Consider the following 21,644-nt stretch of genomic DNA (forward strand, 5'->3'; position numbering starts at 1 on the left):
TGTGATAGACCAATGCCTCAGGGGATATGCTGTAATCTGCAAATACTTACTGTGTGTATGCTCAAATATAACAGTTAATGCTGTACTTTTTCTTGGGTACATTTTCTATATATCCATTAAAACGTTTTCCTACTCCACTGATTCACTAAAGTTCAACTTCCCCCGGTCATTGTTTTTCTTTATCAAACTGAGATTGTGCTTGATTGACCTTTGCATCTCGGATTGTTCTGGCCTGAGCCTCAGTGTGACTCTACCACTGGTGTGTGTGCTGTGTTGTTGCCCAACAGGCTCAGATGTGTGACGGGAAACCAACACACACACAAACACAAACACACACACACACATACACTCACCACCTGCCCCTCAGCAGGAGGAAAAGCACATGTCGTCAGTGAATGAATTTGCATTAGTGCCTTTCCACGCAACAACAGGGTGACGACAGAGTCACACTGTGGCTGACATGTTGGCGGCTCTGTGCACACATGACTGCGGGGAATGAGGGTGAATAAAGCGGGCACAGCTGCACCGACTGGGGTCCCTTTGTGTGTGTGTGTGTGTGTGTGTGTGTATGTGTAGGCGACACAGTTCGAGTCCCCCTCTTTGTATTTGAGAGAGTAGCATTAAGCATGTGATGCTCGTGCGGCGCTGAGAGAAAACCGGTCGGAGGAGGTGAACGGGTTCGGTCCTCGGTTGGAGGAGGTGGTGTGACGTAGCGGTGCGCACCCACATAGAAACACACTCAGACACACACACACACACACACACACATACACCGGCTGCCGCTGCTGCGCCTGCCAGGATCTCAATGTAGGGAAATGACCGCGAGTGACCTCAGAGGAAACACTGGATTTTAGCGCCGCTTGGTTTCTTATTGTATTTCACACATTTGAACAATAATGTGTGTTAGGTTTTAGCTCGACGTCTTCCGGTCAACACCCACGTTTCATCCCGGGAGCGATTTGCGGTGTCTCGGTTAGCTGTGCTAATATCAGCTAAGCTAAGCTAAGCTAACACAGCGTCCTCAGCCCCCTCCCACCCCAGCTTGTCACTGCCAGCGGCGGGGATTCGAGGGTTCGTCTCTCGCAGATGCTAAACTAAGCTAGGCGAAAGACTAGGAGCTGCTGCCATGGATAAAGCGAAGTCAATGATGGACAAGAAGGGAGCGTCGGGACCCTTTCATGTCAACAACGGGCAGAGCCAGCGGGGGTGCAACGGCCACGTCGCTGTGGCGGCGAACGGCGGCTGCTGCAGCGGCGCGGGGTTCGGCTCGAGCCCCGGACACAGCAGCAGCAGCAGCAGCGGAGGAGGAGGAGGCGGCGGCTGCAGCTCGTTTGACAGCATGCACCACCTGCACCGCGACGAGGAACCGGAGTGCAACGGCTCCCCGGCCAAGAGGTGCAGGCTGCGGCGGAGGACGGAGTCGGTGAGACGGAACAGACCCCGTAAGTGTCAAACCAGCCCGGGGATGTTGATTGTTGTGGTGGGGGTGGCAGTGGCAGTGGGGGCGGGTGGTTTAGTAAGAGCTCTTATCAGATATGTGATCATCGTCTGACATGATTTCCCTGTGGGGCGGATGCATGCGTGCAATCAGGGGAAACTGTGTAATCAGCCGGGGTTTGTTTTGCACAACGAGCCGATGTCTTGCTGCAACTAGGCACCGACAGACAGGCACCGACAACTAGGCACCGACAGCCAGGCACCGTGCTCCATGCCCCTGGTTTAACCGCAGCCCTCGTGACTCTGCGGCTATTCAATCACGATCAATACTTATGATCAGATTGGTTGTTATGGGTCATCACCCCCCCCCCCCCCCATCCCCTTTAGTTTCTATGCACCCTCAGGTTGCATTTGCAGCCCTGCGATTGGTCGGTTCCTCTGTGGTGGAAAAGCTCCTGATAAGTGGGTTTGGCTTGACTCAGCCAATTAGCGGCCGCCTCCTGTCTTCAGAAGGCAGGGTGAAAGTGCCGCGACCCCGCCCCCTGATTCACTGGGTCCTTCGGATGGTGCGAGTAAAAAAGATCTTCCTGGAAAACTTGTTTCACAGCAGAATGAAGAATTCTGAGCGTTTCTCCGCGTGAAGTCTGAGGCTGTGACTCTTCTTTCCTCCGGACCAGTTTTAATATCCTTTTTTATATATATTTTTTTTTTTGTATGTCAGTGAGCTCATATTCTGCCTCACCATGAAGCTTATAAGTGAAAAGAAGCCTGGTAAGTGTGACATGATTCATCTTTCATTGCACACAGGTATCCTAATTTCTAACTTTAAATTCCCATCAGTTTATAATTTGATTCGAGGCTCTGAAATCAAATCATTTGTTTCTTATTCTCCCAAGTCGGTGATCACAGACAGACTGTGATGGTGTGTACACAGATTTCAATAGACTGGTTGGTGCTTTTGCAGACAACTGGTGGTTTTCCAAACTTCCTCACAGCTCCTGTTTTGGTCAAAGCAATTGGTTTTGTTTTCAGTTTTCAAATGAATGGTTGTGACTGTCTTCACCGTCTCTGGTGGTCATTGTTTTCTTCTGTAGCCTGATTTTCTGATCTTGAAATGACAGGGTTATTCTATTGTTTGAGATTAATTGGTTTAATTTAATATAACAAATTCACTTTCTTTGTAAATCTCCCACAGCAAGAGTTGAGATGGGATTAGCATCAATTTGACCTTTTACTCTCTGGCTCTGGTATCTGTACCCAAACATCTCTACATATCACATGCAGTACTCAGAAGCACTTCACTACTTCACGGTGCAGTTAATCACGTATGATATAGGTCTATCTACATAGTGTTTGTTGTGTTTTGTAGAGTGACTAAGGGTTTGTTTACCTGTGTCATACACTGGGTCTGGTTATACCTGTGTAAGACCAGCTGATCACAGCTTCAGCTTCAATTCATGTTGACTTTAGTAAATGAAGTGATGAGCACATTCGTCCGCTTTGCCAGTTATCTAGTGATACACTGTGAACGCTGTTGTTCAAGCACCGCACAGTGTCCTTTCTCTTCTTGATTACCTGAAATATGATTCCATAGAAATTTGAAATGTGTCCTTCACACCGCCAAAAAACGTGTTATTTTCAGCACAGACTGGCTCCTTTCTCTTGAATGTGAAACGTGCAGTTAGAGAATCACCACGTGAATGAAATGAACAGGACCTTGTATTGATGACAACGAAACGTAGACAATCAATTGGTCACAGACTGTAGTCTGGATACTGGGTCTGTATTTGTAAGACGCACTGACCTTTTTCTTCTGATCTTGCATCATGTGGTCTTGTGATTAGTGATAATCAAATTACTGGAAAAGTGTGATGGTACAGTAAACTGTCAGTGTCCCTCTGCAGTGAGTCCTCCTCTGTGGTTTGATGTGATGTGTAGGAGTGTAGAGTAAAGAAGGAGCCTGAACCAGAGCGAGTATAGGTATTACATAATTATGGAACATGTCATGAGTAAACTTTGAAATGTCCGATCAGAGACTCTGTGCTTTATGCCACATCCTTGGATAGAGTCCAGCCGTCCCGATAAACTCAGATAACCCTCTAAGCTTTTCCTCACAGAGGCCAATCCTGGAATGTATTCCCCTCGGGTATGTGATTTTTTCACTTTTGTCCTTTCTCTGCTCCGGGTTTGAGGGGGTTTAGAATTGGGGGGTTGTTATTCTTTTATTTTAGGTGTCACTGCCAGTAGTTCCTCTTGTTTACACCGGAACACAAACAAACTTGGTTGTATAATTTCACCAAATGTCTCCCAGAACAGAATTGCCTTTAATTAAATTTCAACAGGCCTCATTTTCGGGCCTCCTTGCTTCTGTGACCGAACTGAAGTTTCCTTTTTCATACCCATTTTTCTACATTCGGGAACAAGGTCATTTAGGGGAATGCCACAGCATCGTTTCATCACAGAGCAAAAAACAGGAATAGGAGTAATGGAGACCGAAATTGTGCAATAACCTTTTCTGATATGTAGTTCTATTGAGTTGCGTATTAAATGAACTTAGCTTGGTATCATACTTAAGGTTGCTTGAAAATGGATAGTGGACATTTTGGATGATATTCATTGAGTTATACTGTGTTTTATTTAACTCTTCCATCAGCGCAGGTATGTTTCACATATGTAATGTTTAAGAAGAAGGATTGTGCTCTCATTTGCTGGTTGTTGACAATATGTACACAAACACAGGTTTCATGTTGCTACTGCACTCCCCCCCCCACACATGTTTGTAGTTGTTTGTAAGCCCTGGCCTGATCCTGGTGCGTGACCTTACCTTACCTCACTAAATGTCATCTAGTGGGTGTGGTCCTCAGCAGCAGAGAAGGTGGACAGGTGATCAAAGTGAGTCTAACAGCCTTGGGCTCAGGGAAGAACGATTACAGTGGAAGAAAGAGAAGGAAACAGCTTTTTTGTACGTTTGTGTGTCCTGAACAAACCCTGAAGACTGATGTCTCCAATTGGCTTTGAAGGTGGTGTGTTGCACATTCCATCTGTTGCGTTGGCTCACAGAAACAGAAGACTAGGCAGTACTTACAGCTAGTTAACGATAAAGCTTTTTAAGTAAGACAATATTTGTGGGACTTATTGCGTTAAACATCAACTGACAACTGAAATCAAATTTGCTTTGTCATTTTAAAGAGAATAACTTTAGTTTTAGCTAGTTTCAGCTCATTTGTACAAACAGTGAGTGAGTGTGTTGAAGTTTATCTGACGCCGCTTCCATTGAGCTTTAAAGTTACTTTTCCAAGAGAACATGGACATGCAAGGTTTGTAAAGTGTCCATGTGTATTGTTGAGTTTTTTCTCAACAATACACATATTACCACACTGTACTAAAGTAACAAACAAGACCAAGTCTGGTAAGTACACTTTAAAACTATGGATACAAACTGTCTCTGCTTGTAACTTCAGAGATAATGTGGCCCTTCGCTGGTTATTCTCTACAAGGCTACTTCACGTTATCTTCAATTACAGGGATGAGTAAGTCATTCCTGAACTCTGATATTCCTTCATATGTTGTAGTAAATGTGTATATACTACTAGTACATGTGTAGTAGCAGGACTGCAGCAGTGGTAGAAGTAGTTGTAGAGTATGACTGGTTGGAAAATGAGTGAAAGGAGTGGTGTCTTAGGGCTTTAGCTAATGTTTATCTTTAGTGACTCATTCGCTGTTTAAAATGTAAGAAAACTGGGAAACGTTTCCCACACTGGTATTTTCAAATATCTAATTTGACTACATTAACTCTCTAAAACATATTAAATCTAAAGCTGAAACAAGTATTCAATCAATTGATAGTCAGAAGCTCTATTGGCATCATTGTAAATTAAATATCTTTGGAATTCTACTGAACCTGCAGTGATGCTTGGCTTTGTAATAAGTGTATATATATCTTCATTATATCTTTTATTTATATATATATATACATATACCACAGTGTTCAGCTCTCCAGTGGTTGATTTTCCTCTTATCACACAAACAGGCTGTACAAGTGTTGTTCTTGTCCTGTGCGCTCTGCACAAAGCACTTACACACACACACACACATACACACACACACACACACACACAACAAGCTTCTCTTTGAAACCAGAGATTAAAGGTTAAGCAAGAAATAGTTGTTGCTGATAATCCTGAGGTTGTGTGTTTGTGTGTGTGGAAGCTGAACAGTGAGTGTGGCGGAAAAAACGAATTTATTTATAAATGAATCCCTTTACTTCCTATTTGTAATTCAATTCAAACTGTAGATGCTTTCGGACGGGGTATCACATGAGGTGTGTGAGGCCATGAGACCCTTCACCTACAAGGACACAGATCACTTGTTAACTACTCTTTGTCACACTGACCTTTGACTGGACACTGTGTGTTAGTGTGTGTCCGTCCACGTGTTTATATGGTTGTGCTTTTTAAATGGAAACCCTGGATAAGTGGGCACCTTGTGGTCCATGTAGGACACAAACATTTTCTTTTCTTTTTCCCTCAGTTGCGCTTTATTGTTGTGTTTTAACATGTGTAACGACTGTGGGGAGGGTCAAGGAAATAAGGAATTACAAGACAGAAACTTCATTTTAGTTTCTGGAGTATTTTTATAAAAAATTATGTGTTTATTCAGCCACAAGAATAAAATAAAGTTAAGTCTTTTCAGCCAGGGCGTCCAATGCATCTCTGACGGCAAGCAAATGTAATGGAAGCTGTAACGTTTCCCGTGGCATCATGCATTAATGATGTAGTCACTGTTTGTTGTTTTTCCACTGCATAAGGAAACGATCACAGGAGAAACACAGTCAATGGATGTAAAGAAGTATCGTGATGTCTGATCCTGACAATGAACTCGTTATGAGGATCTTTGCTGTTTTTAAATCAGTGATTTCATATTGGATAACAAAGGCTGCGCTCTTTCTTTGCTTGTTCCAAGTAGAGAAAAGAAAACCATGAAATATAACTTCAATATTTTTGCACATGAGGTGGAACAATACAATTATTGCCTTGCACTCAATGGAGTTTACACTTTTGTTATCTGAATCTACAAGTACTCATTGACACGATAAGGAAATAATCCGGTTGTAGATTAACTTTTGTACTTACGAAAAGGCAGAGCACAAAACTACTACTGATGCCGTTTCACCTTATTTCTGTGCTTTGCTGAGAGGGTCGTCAAAGACAGATTTTTTTTAAATTATTATTTAGCTGATATTTGGTTGTTTATTATGTAGAAAAAGGTGAATCCTCTTGTTTTCCTCAACCAAAATCCATGAATCTCAAACTACTATGTAAGAAATGACCAAAAAGTTACCCTGGTCTCTTGCAGTGATGCTTTTACCTTCGAATAATATCAGATAGGATAATGATCTTATTCACAGTTTATCCAATAGTAGGTTTGAGTCAAATCTTAAAACCAATGTCACAAATGCAAATAATATAATCAGAAAACTTATTGGAGCAATCCATAGAAGTGTTTTCAAAATTAGGCAAGACAACCTTCCAGAGTTGAATCCCTTGAGGTTGTGTTGACAGCCATAAGAGCAGGTCAGTAGGTGAGAGGGGACGACGAGAACGAGTCAACCAAACAGCGAAGGAGGAGAGAGTTGACTCCTGCTAAAGGTAACCGGACCCCAGCAGCAGGTGTGTGACGGAGCAGCGGTGACGGTGCTGGGGATACTGGTCACTCACATGGACTCAGTTACCACGAGATGTTTCAGTGCTCCAGTGCTCCTCGTTTAACACGGCTCAATACAACACTGTCGCCGACTGACACATGAAACAATCCCGGCAACCTCTCTAGTTCTATTTGTAACAGGATTAATAAATTAGGTTTATTATGCCGTCAGGTTTTATGTCAATTTCAAGGTCAAATAGAGCCGGGCCAATATAGATATCTGGGGGCTGATGCCAATATCGTGATAAAAATTCAGATTCAATTTGGCGAGGTCCATTGGAAAAACCTGAATTGTGTGCGTGAATATGCAGTAGTCCACGACACAGTGTTTTTGGTTGTGTTGGCTGGAAGTTGTTGCGTTTGCGTATTTAATTGGTTGTGTTGTGCTGTGTGTCTTTCCATCTCGACTTGTTTTAAATCTGTTTGTTTTTACGTGGACGTGTAAGACTAAGCAGACACGGCCAACCAATGATAGTCTATTTGCCTACAGTTTTTGTTTTAACCAACTACTTCCAATATTTGCTTTAAGCTAAGTTAACCACTTGCTGCTTCCAGCTATGTATTTAGGAAAAACGAATATGAATCTAAAAGTAACACCTTCAAAAAATCATGTAAAGTCACCTAATAACAATAATTAAAACTTGAAAGTACCAACTATAAAATACAATTCTCAAATTTCTAGGACTGCGAAGCAGAACTGGGCGGCCCCAGCACATACCTTTTCAAGCTTTGCATGCGTTTTGCCTGAAAAAAATAAATAATTAATGACGAAATGTTGAGACATAGAGCTGTTCAGGCTTGGACTCTGATAATCAGACAGAAGTTTGGTGGTGATAGGACAATGCAGAGTGGAGTTATGTCAACATTGTCTCCTTTTGCGAAGGATGAACCTTTGCGGTACCTCAATGCTAGTTTTTATCTCCACCTTTTTTTGATGACGCTCATCTCCATTTGAAGTGGATCTGATGAAAGCCCTGGTACAAGTACCTCAAAGTAAAAATGTGGAATATGGCCAAAATGGTCACTAAATGCAAAATAGCAGGCTTCCTGTTGCGTTTTTTCAAATTGCACCTCAGACTTTTTTGTGTGTCTGGTCACGATACACCTGTGTATTGATTTTTTTGGATATCGGTCAATGTGAACATGTACCGGGGTCTCGGGGGGGCACCTTTTTAGCCTTTTTGCGACGCCCATTGAAAATTCCTCCAGAATACGTGTCTGTGCCTGTCAGTGCTCGGGCCCTAAAAACTCAACCATATGGACATAATAAGTTTTTTACATTAAATTAAACATGCTTTGTTTACACTACAAAGTGAAGGTGTATCTGTTTATATTGGCCAACATATGGACTGATACCAGAGAGAGAGGGAGAGAGCTCGTGTTGACTGATGTCATTTTTCTATATCAAAAATGTTTTTTAAATATGAAGTACTATGGTTTTTCTATATGATTAGGTTGTGTATATGAAGGAGCATGGTTTTGTAGTGTCTTTTATGCAGAGTGGGCCGGCCAATCGTCATGCACCGAATACTTTAATTGAATGCATTCTTTAGCCGAATGCTGCCGTTCGCCGCAGCCATAGTGACCATGTGTTGTCTTAAACAGTTGCACAGGGTTTTCATTGTTCCGAGTTGTGGACTCGCTGATTGGTCCCAATGAAACTGCCTGATCCCAACGTGACATCTTCAGATTGTTTCTTTTATCCACAACTTGACAATATTAATTTTACGCTATCGTAAATCAGACACAAGACGATGGAAGTAGTTAATGTTTGTCATATTCGCGGCCTAAGTGAATGATAATTAAACTAGATTTGCAGTTGACTAATTGATTAAGTAGCTAATCCTTTCAGCTTTAATTATCAAGGTAATAAAGCCTGTTAGAAAGGCTGGTGCACCTCTAAGTTAAATAACGCTGTTGCTTTGTGGTGCATTCAAAAACGTCTTGCAGCAGCTGTCCTCTTCCGTCCACGCCAGTAAATCTGACTTGAATTTAATTAAATCGATTCCGAGACGAGAAGCAAGCTGGAGATGGAGAGAGGGGAAAAGGGGGAGAAAAGAGGAAGAAACCAGACCAGAGAGAGAGGGATGCAGTTGTCGACAGAGAAAGAGAGAGATAAAGATGGATGGTGAATGAGAACGGGATGGAGAGAAAATGAAAGAGAGACTATGAGGCTGAGGATTGTGTGAGACACAGAGAGCGGAGGAGATGATGGGGGGGGCATGGGTTGTCTGTTACCATGGAAACTGTGGCTCTTGACGAGAGGCGGTGGTTTTTCTTTTTTTCTAAACGTCTTGAATTGAACTCGATGTTCTACCAAACTGAATCCGTCCAGACCAGCTTCTCCTCTCCGAGCTGTGTCGTCCTCTCCAGAAGGTTTTCATACAGCGAAACAAAGATCAATCATTCCAATTAAAATGTATCTGTAACCATATACTGGTTAAATCTTCTCAAATACTGCTTTTGTATGGTCAATAAAATAGATAAACTTACCTAACGTCCAAAGATATTGAGTTTTCTGTCGTAGATGCTTAAAGAAACCAGAAGATATTCACATGTAAAAAGCTGAAATCAGATAATTTAGCCACAATTTCTTGAAAAGTTATTTGAAAAACAATCAGTTCTTGTAAACTGTGTCAGTTCCAGGATATGATACTGAAGTCAGGATAAGATACAAATGAATCACAGTAGACTTTGTTTTTGTGGCCCTGTGGTTCACAACAGTCCATTAGAGGGCTTCTATTCAATATCACATACCAGATATTGTGTTTCCGTGGACCATTAACATAATGGATCCTATTTATCAAAGCTACATAAAACCAAAACAAAGAGTCTGGGTTAGACTGAATGAATTAATTTAGCAAGTAAATAATCAGCTTTAAAGATGTTGGTTATTCATATTGGCTCAACTCCTGGGTTTTGTCATTTAGATCTATTACGTCTTGTGTTCAAAAGCAAACAGTTGTTTACATATCTTCGTCTTCGTCTTCCTCTCCAGCCTTCCCCTGGTTTGGTATGGACATCGGTGGCACCCTGGTGAAATTGGTGTACTTTGAGCCGGTCGATATCACTGCAGAGGAAGAACAGGAAGAAGTGGAAAACCTCAAGTCCATCCGCCGCTACCTCACCTCAAACGTGGCTTATGGTAGGTACACACACACACGCACACACACATGCACATGAAAAACTTGTGTCGACCGCACTTTAGCAGTCGAACACAGCTTGTTCATAAAGTGTGTTACCCGTACTGAGCGTCCAGGTGTGTGAGTTGAACATACCGTAAACTGACATTACTACTAAAGACAAAAGACTAATGGCGTCAGATAAACGGACCAACCTGAAGTTTATCAATGTGAGAAACAGAGATGGAAGATCTTGTGAAGGGGGGATTCTGTGTTCTCCCTGTATCTGACATAAACATTATCATAAGAAAACCTTTCTGTCGTTAATAAATCCTTTATTTTGCTGTTTAGAGTGTGTTTGTCTACTAGTCTAAGGCAAAATTATGGAGTTACATAAGAAGAGTGTACAATAATTCCTATATTTCTTTGCTATTTTACATCATATTAGTATGTGATTTCCAGTTGAGCCTATTTTTTTATATTTATTCACAGATTTGTTTTCAGATTATAATATAAAATTAATTTAGTTTTCTTAATTAAAGGTAAAATATCATGTGATCTATTGAATGGGAGATAGTGAAGGTTTTTGTGAGAATAAACAATAGAGGAGTGAAGAGTGTGGCGAGAGAATCCTATATTGTAAATATACCTCGCTCAGGTAAAACGGGGGTCCGTGACGTCCACCTGGAGTTGAGGAACCTGACCATGTGCGGCAGGACGGGGAACCTGCACTTCATTCGCTTCCCGACACAGGCCATGCCCCGTTTCATCCAGATGGGACGCGACAAGAACTTCTCCAGCCTGCACACAACACTCTGCGCCACCGGAGGCGGGGCCTACAAGTTCGAGAACGACTTCCGAACGGTAAGTGTGTGGCAGAAATGAGCTCGGATCTGTCCACTTGTGATCGGGTCACCTGAGATGGAAGTTAACACCAGGTGTGAACAGGGCCTCTCCTGATGCGAGTGCTTACATGAGTTCGTTGACCCTGTCAGCAGGAAGATCATTGAACTGTTCTGGGATCTGCAGCTGTAACTGAGGCCTACGCCTTGTGCACACTTATCTCTTACTTTGAAAATAAGTTCTAGCTTTATAGATTTATTGATGTTTCGGATCAACGTGATAAACCTTTAGTTTTATTCATTCAGTCCTCTGGATGTGTTACTTTAATGTGTATTCACATATTTTAAACGTCCTCACTTTGTGGTGCAGATGGCCGACCTGGAGCTGCTGAAGCTGGACGAGCTGGACTGCCTGATTCGTGGATTGCTGTACGTCGACCGGGTGGGCTTCAACGGACACCCCGAGGGCTACTACTTCCAGAACCCGTCAGACACGCAGAGCTGCGTGAAGAAGACCTGCACCCTGGATAACCCCTTCCCCATGCTGCTGGTCAACATCGGCTCCGGGGTCTCCATCATGGCCGTGCACTCGCCGAGCGACTACAAACGGGTGACTGGGACCAGGTGAGGAGGAACAGACAGACACACAAAAGTTTATAAAGTATGACGTTCGATTGCAAAATATGGAAAACGAAGATAACTATCAAAAAGTCAGTTACAAAATAATGACAAGTGAAAACACAAGTTAATATTCACACAATCACGAGAGAGAGAGAGAGAGAGAGCGCAGCAGACAAAACGCCAGGGGCTTATCATGTGACCCCCGTGGATGAGTATCAGATAACTTCTCACAGCATCGTATTTCAAGACAACACAATCTACAGTCGGCCCCATTCAACAATAACACAGCCTGTTCTTCATAACAGAGAAGTGGTAAAAGCTGAGATTACTAGGAAGCAAATTATGCTTGAGCTTCACTAGAAGTGCCGGGTATCAGCTGTTTGAACTCCAGTCATCTTCATCTGTTATCACACTGTTTACCTCATTTATGTAGCTGAGGAGGTCGACTGTGATTAGATGGGGGACAGCTGGAAAACAGCCCAACTGTGTGTGTGTCACACTTTCCCTGGAAGAGGAAAATACGAGGACCATTAAGAATTCTTGATCTACTAAGATCTTCAAAGATGTCCAGGACAATATAAAAAAAGAAACTTCCAACAGAAATGGACTCAATGTTTTTGCAGCCATCTGCCTCAACGTGTCGGGGTGAGATGAGAGACATGGGGGGGAGGAGGAGGAAGAGGGTGGTACGGGGGAACAGAGGAGAGAGGAAGAGAGAAAATGATTGGAATCCTTCAGAAGTGGTCATCACTAAGTTGACCATATTCACTATTCAAGCATGCAGCTGTTTTTTATTAGTAACACAAGTCTCCAGTCGTATAATAAGCCATTCAGCCTGTTTGATGATGATGATGATGATGATTCAATACAGACAAGGATGTGTTATTACACGGTTTGTTATCATTGTGCAACACAGTGAACTTATCTGCGGTTGCTCTCAGGAAGATTATCTTTTGAGTAAAGGTACCAACACTATCAGCCTCAGCTGCTTGTGTTGTCGCTGCAACATCTGTCATTCGTTACTTCCTTGTTGTTCTGTAAAGTACAACTGTGTCTCATTAGCTGCTTTCAGACATGACCCGTGGACAGAGTCCGTGGCTGCTCAACCATGACATAACGTGTGTGTGTGAGTGTGTGTGTGTGTGAGTTTTTCTGTCACACCACCCCAGGAAAAGGAAAACATGTTGAAAGCTTGTGCCCAACAAATAGTTTCAGGCTCCTTAAGTGGTCACAATAGTTTTCTCTTACAGAAAGAACATTTTTCAAACTGACATTAAGGTCAAAGGGAGAAACTATTATCTCATTTCACCATGCATGCAACAAAACACAAACCTTGAGAAACTCCTGCAGGTTGAACCACTTAAATCTTTAGGGGGTGAATTATTCTGAAAGACTTAACACAATGAAAACACTATTCTTCGTGCCTTCTTTTCTTGTTCCCTCTTCTCTTGTGTGTAAACTTAATTCTCCTTTTGTCTTGCTCATATTATCTTACCGGGCTTTGTTTTTACCTTTCAGTCTGGGAGGTGGAACGTTCCTGGGCCTCTGCTGCCTGCTGACGGGATGCGAGACGTTCGAGGAGGCGTTGGAAATGGCCGAAAAGGGCGACTCCACCAACGTGGACAAGCTGGTGAAAGACATCTACGGAGGAGACTACGAGCGCTTTGGCCTGCAGGGCTCTGCTGTCGCATCCAGGTAAGTTTGAGAGGCGGTTTCTCTTAACATTTCCTGGAACTTTTCCTGCCAGCAGCCTGGTAACATATCTGAGTTAGCCCACAGGAGACTACCACAGGAAAATGTCAAGAAACATTCACAGCGGGCGGTGATTGATTCTAAAATGCCACAGTGCAAAACTGCAAAAAACTAAACAAAAGGAAAATAAACATCTCAGAATGACATAGAGGTGTATCTGAGTGGTAATAGCAGTATGAACTACACATGCTAACTCAGACCTCTACTTGCTAATCTGGATTTAGCATGTGTACAGTAAACTATGTCCAAAGGTTGATCCATAAAGCAAAGTGAAAAAAAACGGGTTTGTCACAGTCAGCAGATTTGTATCACTGTTTATTCTCATGGTGTTTTATTCTGTTATTCGCACACGCACGCACACGGACACGCACGTGCACACACACACACACATTGCCAAATAACACTGTGTTGTCACTGTTGATCTGAAGGTTGCTGTGACATTTGCAGAGGTCATTTTCTGTGTCTGCTGTTTTTGTTATAAATAAAGATTCATTACAGGTAGACGCTGTGTCAGTGTGCGTGTTCAGGTGTGTGTGTGTGTTAGTGTGTGTTTATATGTGTTTATATTGTTGTTGACATGTGAAATGTTTCTTTTACAGTTTTGGTCACATGATGAGCAAAGACAAGAGAGACAGCATCTCCAAGGAAGACTTGGCCAGAGCCACGCTGGTCACCATCACTAATAATATAGGATCCATTGCACGGATGTGTGCTGTCAATGAGGTACACACACACACACGTGCACACACACGCTTATTCCTAATTCATAGCTTTTCTAAGGAATCACATTTGTGGCAGCGCCACAATTAAAAAAGGCTCATTTTGGTGCTGTACCATAAAAGCTAAAGAAAACATCCAAAGTGAAGTAAACAAGTGAATAGTTGAATAAAAAATGGAGCCACTTTTAAAGCTGGATATGAAGTTGTTTCAGACGTGCGATCAGCCTGGAGTCTTTCTGTGTGCGTTGAGCTTCTTTACAGTGTTGCCTTGTGGCATGGCGATCAAGCAGCATTGTACAGGGCTATCACTGCACACAGACATGCAACGAGGACACACACACGCACAACGCTTCCACCAGCTGCAGTTTTCCGATATGAAATATAAAATCAGTTTGTTTAGTGTTTGTTGTAATTTTAACCGTTGATGTAAGAAAGTGTCGTCCTTCTATAGATACAAGTTTAAAATGTAGACACTTGGACCGCACCTGCTCTTTTGTTATAAAATAATTATCTGACCTTTTAACATGAATCATAAGTGAGTAGGTAAACAAATCAATAAAAGTCCCAAAAACATTGTTGTTATGCAAAAATCCTTGTGTAAAACTTCTGTACTGTCTTCATCAACTCCTTCAAAGCTTCTCGGTTTATCAGGATGCAGAGGTCAGCTGGTTTCTTTGTGTCAGAACTAGTTTGCCTGCTCTCTGGCACCACCGTGTGGTCGGGAAGAGGTGTGTCATTTGTCTCAGATTCTGGTCACTTTCAATATTTCAAAAAATCATATTATCAGGAATTGATCATTGATTATATCTGTGACTTTGTCAATGTGAGTCGGATAAATGACAAAACAAGAAAAGGAAGTGTCACATTGGACACATTGGAAAAAACAACTGTCAAAGTCTTCACGTGTTTTCTGACTTTTTATAGCGCATGCATTCCATTAGAAAACAGTTCTGAGTATTTGGCTTTTTTGTCATTTCTGTTGAAGGTGTAGAGTTGTCAGATATGATGAGGTTTGTGGTTAATGATTGGCATCTTAACCCCCGAGCCCATCAAAGCACTTGTGTTAATGTTATCCAGTTTTTCTAAATTTCTTCCCGTGTGTCTTCTTTGTAGAAAATCGAGCGGGTTGTGTTTGTTGGGAACTTCCTTCGCATCAACACGGTTTCCACAAAGCTGCTGGCCTACGCCATGGACTTCTGGTCCAAAGGACAACTACGAGCCCTCTTCCTGGAACATGAGGTCAGCGCTGGACTAACATACCAAACGTAACTCCATGTAGCATATTAAAAAAAGCAAAGCTCTAATAATCCATTGCCTTGTTTTCAGGGTTACTTCGGGGCCGTGGGTGCACTGATGGAGCTGCACAAGACAACAGAGGACCCTTAAGGGACGCTGCGTGACATCATCGTCCCTCGACAGGACGATGTCTCCACCTCTGGATGATGTGACGTCGTCCACTTTTGACGCTGCTGAAAGGTCCCGTTCTCAGAGGCCACTAAAGGAATACTGAGCGGGGGACACAGAAACTGAAAAAAGCCATTTTAATAATTTAACATGTGTAAATAGTGATAACCTCTAACGTGTATCTTCTTAATTTCCCAAATAGAGTCGGCCTATCGTAGAGGTTTTAATATTGTGATCTTTAATTTATGGTTTCCTGTAATTTTCTGCTGCTCTGTGGATTCCTGTCAGGACGCACGGAGTGTTTCAGTGATCTTTGTTACGCTGTGTGTGTCTGTGTGCGTGTGTGTGTGTGTGCGTGTGTGAGAAAACCTACTGTAGCATTACGTCCTGGAGGCGGTGGTGTCCCTGTCGACTATTTGTGCAACAAGATACTATGTCAACACAGAAATGAAGTTGCTCTCTAATGAGTGACTGAGCATGTTGAAGCCCCAGAGACTCACAGAAGCGTCACGTCGCCTCCGGCCGTCACCTGTCGGCTCGCAGACGGACAGAAATAGACAAACGTTTCAGACATTTTGGCATTAGCTGAGACTCGGGAGGCATTTTGTTGTTGCACAAAAAGTGACCCAGGACACTTCAGTCTTTTTAGGGAAGTGCACTGAAGCCAATCCTATTGAGATTCGTTCAACGCCTGCCTCCTACAGAGAGGAGGCAGATAAACAGTCTTTAATTCTCTCTGTGTTGTTCCACTACAAATGGCCTTTTTGTTTTTTTGTCCGTCTTTCCTCCATCTACCTTCAGCTCATCATTAATAGTTCAAGCCTCACCTGCTGAGTTCAGTGTCACCCAGCGGGACCAAGACCTTGTCTTCCAATAGTTTGTGCTATAGTGGCGTCGTGGAAGTGTCTCCTCACCAGTCGGTCTCAGCGACCCCGGTTTGTGTTTGAAATACTGTGGGATTTAGTTTCTCTCTGTTGGGAATCGTCTTTTCTTTTCCTCTTCGCCTCGTCAGTGTCCAGCTCGAGGACACTTCAGCCGCTCGTTGGCCTGATTCCTCGTCCTGCAGCTCCTCTAGCGCCCTGCTGCCTTGTTTGGGTGAAGCATTGTGATGCGACGAGGCTCTCGGGCTGAGCCAGTGTGATGCTAACGCATCATGTGAAACCGGGCATTTATAAAAAGCGCTTGACGCATATGCAGAAGAATGCCGTCACCTGCTGGGAGACAATAGGGACCAGGATGCTTGACGGCCTGTGTCGTTCCTCCTGCAAAATACACAGATGCAAATTTGCCAGCAACACAATCCACTCAGCTTCTGTTTGTGTAAATGTGCTGATTGGCGGTTTGTCGTCATCGTGCTGCTGGTTAGACGACATCTAGAGAAACAGTGGGGAAGAACTTTAATCTGTAACTTGCAGGAGACTGTTAAATGATCTGCAAACATTATGTGGAGTTGCAATTTTACATTACATGCACATACTAAAGTCTGACGGCTGTAAAGACTCTGCTGCTTCACCCCCGTGAGCTCACGAGACGCTGCCAGTGAGACATGTTGAATTCATTGGGATGATAACTGGACCACGAGTGTTGAGTTCAACCCCCCCACACACCTCCTTCACCCTGAGCCTCCACAACAGCCTCTCTTCTCACTGTAAAGAACTGGACCCCCATCAGCCTGTTGTGTGTATTTATTACCTCCGTCTTCTTGCCTTTTACTTTCCACGGATCCCTTCAGATCCTCGCTGCTGACACGCTCTGCTTTGTGGCTGTTCTCTGTGTCTCTGAGCCGAGGTGTTGCAGCCCAGCTCTGGACTAATGAAGGGGAAGCCCTGACTAGCAGGCTGAACGTTATGCAGGTACTCTGAATTGACTGACTGCGGTTTTCTCTGATTAATGACGTGAGGGAGGTTTTATCCAATGCAACTCACTATATGTAACATTTTAAACAGTTAAGCTGGAGAACTTCCTTTTACTTGCGAATGAATAATGGAATAATCTCTTTTAGCAGAGAGCGCCCTCTGTAGTTAAATATACTGAAAGTAGTTTCTTCCCCTGTGGTTACATTAAGTCCCTTGGCTTATTAAATGCCAACGCTCACGCAGGTAAATCTGTGGTTTGATACCATTTCAAGTATTTAATCCTCCGTGTGTTCCATCGTGATGCTGCAGATATTCTGTTCAGGTGCTTTCTCATCTATTTCTCTTATCCTCAGACTTTGCCTTTTTTCCTCCAGCTCATGTTTGGATGATGTGTCCGTGGCCTCGACCGGTCGGGCGCCGCTCGGCCATCGGTTATCTTGTGCCACCTTCTCTTTTATTCTGAAATCCCCGATCTGTTGCCTTCACCGTGTGATTTATCCCACGTTCGTGCCCTTCGGTTTCCTGTGTGGATTCTCAACTTTACCTCAATGTGTTTCTTTATGTTCAGGTTTCACTCTTTGCTTTCTGTCTTCCTCTTTTTTTTTGTTTTGCCATAATACTGTAACAGAGGATTCAGTGCAGTTAACACACATTAACAGTTTGAAGCCCAGTGTTTGGTTTTCACGATTCTCCTGCTTCAACGTGTTTCCTCTCAAATCTGACTTTTCAATGGTTTTGGCAACAGTTTGATTTGGGAACAATTTTTTTTTTTTATCCTGCTTGTGACAAGAAATGTGAGTGAATGTGCGTTTCATGTCATTTGAAAATACTTTTGTGGTGAATTTATTTTATTTTCTCTGTTGGCACAAAAAGAACCAGTGTGATTGTTGAAATGTAAAACCCTGCTGATGTGCAGCACTTATAGAAGTGGAACCTTTTAAAAACACACATCATCACTGTCCTGCAGAACCTTTTTAAAAAAACTGAGGGTTTCAACGTTTATTCTGTGCTGTTCACTATTTAGCTCAGACCTGAGGTCAGTGCAATCTGTTATTGGAAATAGATAAAGGAAGACAAACTGGAAACATTTAAATATGATAAACAAAGTCTGCAGAATATTGATGACCTGTGTTTTAAAGTAGTTTTGTCATGTTGTTTTTAAAGTTTGCCTTTGTTTAGTGATGGTGAAATTACAAGTTCTAACATCATTACACTAATTTGAAACAGTAAAATCATTGCTTCAGATACTTTACTATTCTTGAACCTAATATTGTTCTAATCTGTTGCTGCAGCTTCTGTGTTTCAATCTGCAAAAAAACTAATGAGGATTTTAAGACTGAGCATTTGGGCCTATTGAAGAAAGTAAATCAGAGATTTCAAGATTAAAATAATATTACGAGAATAAAGAACATGCTGAACCTGTGATGCCAGAGTTCCTGGATCCAAAATCTTCAATGTCAGTTTCTTAAACAACCTTTGAAATCCCTTTTGAATATGATGTTTAGATTAAAGTCTAAAGAAGAGGCAATTTCCTCAAGACTGTTTTTGTCTTTCTACAGAATCAAGTCATGATAATGTTGAGCTGCTGGCCCGAATGCTCAGTCCTAGAATTTATAACCTTTACATAAACTGTGTGAATGTTCAGTCGAGGCAGTTTCACATCTCTAAAGTGTTTGAAACGTTCTCTATAACACAGATCCAGTGTGAAGTCTGTCATCACTTTTAAGCAATGATTTCTTTCCCGTTATCACGAGTGAGGATGTTTGTTTGTTTTTAAAAACCTATCTGACGTGACGTGGGGGATTGAACCTCCGCGACCTGTTGTCAGGTTCACGTCCCAGATCAGTGTGAATTTCTTTGGTTTAAAGTACCAGCTGAATAACAAAGCTAACTTCATCCATAGTGGGATCTAACTAAAAGGCTATGCAGCAGCACATTGTGTCCCCTTTAACAAACTCATCTCTGAACCGTCACAGCTAATTTGACCCGTTTGTTAATATGTGTTTTTTAAAGACATATGCAACCCTGTTAGTTTCCTCTGGTTGGAGTCTGGACGGAGAGATTGTGTCCTGCTGATTGAGTCGTTAACTCTATTTAATGTGGATGTTTGCAACAGGGTGTGGTCGACTGTAGTTTCAGTGTGAGCGCCCCGATGGAGAGAAGTTTTGTTTCTTTGAATGTTTCATGACGGAGCTCCGCCTTTTTCCAAACTGTGTGTAAAAGTGGTAGTTGGTATATTCTGGTGTTTTATCTTCTCATAGAGTTACTTCAGGGTAGATAGAGAAAAGTAAACACATTGTTGTTTCCAACCTTGTGTCACACACCAGTCACAGTGTTCCTTCTGACCTTGTGACCTTGTGACCTTTTCCTCGTCTTACATTGTTTCACCCCCCCCCCCCCCCCCCCCCCACTAAAACTTTTTCCGGAGGTCGAACATCCTGTTGCATGAACACATCCACTCTTTAAACTCTCCTCTTGAATGCTTGACTGGCAGGAAAAAAAAAAACTGTTTCAACCCTTGTGTATTTAATTGTACAGAGATTTTTTTTTTTGTAAATAGTATTAATATGATATATTCGACACCAGCAATCTGTCTGTTGATGAAGTGGATTCAGCGGGTCAGGGCCTCAGAGCAGACAGAACACGACGCATCGAGACAAACCAACTTCTCTCTGCAGCTTTATCACACTTATTGAAATCTTAACCAGAGCTGTGGTGATTGGTTGTTAGAAAAATACGTGAAGAAATGTGTGTTGATTTCCTCTTGGTAGATGGTTGATGGGATTTTTGTTTAGGAATAGATATATTTCTACATGTTTTTGTGATTGTCTAAAGTTCTGCGGCCTGTCTCATAGGAAAACTTCACATTTATTGTCACTTTAATATATTTTAAACGCGTCAAATTCTGAACTGTGATTGAGAACTGAAATAAAAGTCTTTTTAAAGAGGAATGTTGGTTAAATTGGACATTTCCTCTACAATTTGTTGTGTTTTCTGTCTGCTGGAGATGGACGCCGGTTCTTCACCTCGGCTTCTCCGTGATCTGGATCCGAGTGTGAACCTTCGAGGATCCCAGTGCTGGTTGTTGGCGTCAGTTCTGCTGCTGCTTTGAACTCTGGTTTGAAAAATAAAGAAGAAGAAAGGGTTTTTAAAAAAAAAGACGATTAACAAAAGGCTCCCTGCCTTGTGCAATGTGTATGTACTGAAGTGAAGAGATTTCTTTTTCTTTTTCTAAAAATGGATTAAACTAAAACTGGATGAGATAACGTGGTCTGGATGTTTCTTTACTTTGCTGTGTATGGAAAGAATGAGGGATGGACAGGAAAAGAGATGTGGATAGAAAATGGGTGAAAGGAAGACAAATGATGGAGATGAGGAAAATTATATATTTAAGGAATTGCTACAAGAATGATCTGTGCAAATGCAACATTCACATTCACCCCTCTGCAACAATAATGGATGAGTCCATTGACAATTGAGGAAGTGACATCAGCCAAGCGGTCTGAAGACATAGAATGGCGTGTGAGTCGGTATACTTCCCCATAATTCATTGTTTTTGTTGTCAGGTTTAGATGTTCTGACTCAACGTTAAATTACATCATATAAATGATATAAATAATCAAATTATATTAATGATTGATAAAAGTAAGCTGAAAACTCCTTCAATTGCCTGTCAGGTTTGACTCCTCACTGGGGTGAATGTTGAAAAATCAGATGTAGACCTGTATTAACCATGTTTAATAATGCATTATGCTAATTCGTTATTAATATTTTCATACATCAGAGTGTTAAAAAAAAACAGTCGAACTGGAGCAATAAGAGATGCAGACCCAGAAGAAAAGAGGAAAATTATTCAGGGGTGAGCAGTGAGATGATCCATTGCTGGAGAAAGTTAAGAAACATAACATTTTACTTCATTGGTGTGTGAATATATATATATGACCTCTGTGAACTTTTCTAATACTGACCAAAGCCAGTGGTAAACTCCATCTAAGGCTAAACACCTTGAGGGAACGTTGAGAAGAACTTTGAAGAGAGAGTTAAAGTTGTGCCTGGAGGCCGCACATACCAGAGCCCGCTGGTCAGGGGCCTCGTACTGGTTGTGTTCTTGTATTTAAGTTGCAATGGTTGTCTACCACACTTTGGAAGAGTTTAGTATTTTCTTTTTTCTATTTTTCCATTTGGCAC

General features: G+C 42.2%; 1 protein-coding gene across 2 annotated transcripts; it reads left to right on the forward strand.

Moving 5' to 3' along the window:
- Positions 1-778: 778 nt before the first annotated feature.
- pank1a (pantothenate kinase 1a) lies at positions 779-20,722 on the forward strand. 2 transcript variants are annotated; one of them, XM_062400674.1, is made up of 8 exons: positions 779-1,442; positions 10,139-10,285; positions 10,921-11,126; positions 11,475-11,728; positions 13,244-13,420; positions 14,077-14,200; positions 15,310-15,435; positions 15,523-20,722. In XM_062400674.1, exons 1-8 carry the CDS (start codon positions 1,127-1,129, stop codon positions 15,580-15,582), a joined length of 1,410 nt encoding a protein of 469 aa, XP_062256658.1. In that variant the 5' UTR covers positions 779-1,126; the 3' UTR covers positions 15,583-20,722. The 2 variants fall into 2 exon arrangements, with proteins under 2 accessions (XP_062256658.1, XP_062256659.1); XM_062400675.1 differs by lacking the exon at positions 779-1,442 and adding an exon at positions 2,004-2,208.
- Positions 20,723-21,644: the final 922 nt, after the last annotated feature.

The sequence above is a fragment of the Platichthys flesus genome, chromosome 12, assembly GCF_949316205.1.
Source record: "Platichthys flesus chromosome 12, fPlaFle2.1, whole genome shotgun sequence".
Classification (NCBI taxonomy): Eukaryota; Metazoa; Chordata; class Actinopteri; order Pleuronectiformes; family Pleuronectidae; genus Platichthys; species Platichthys flesus.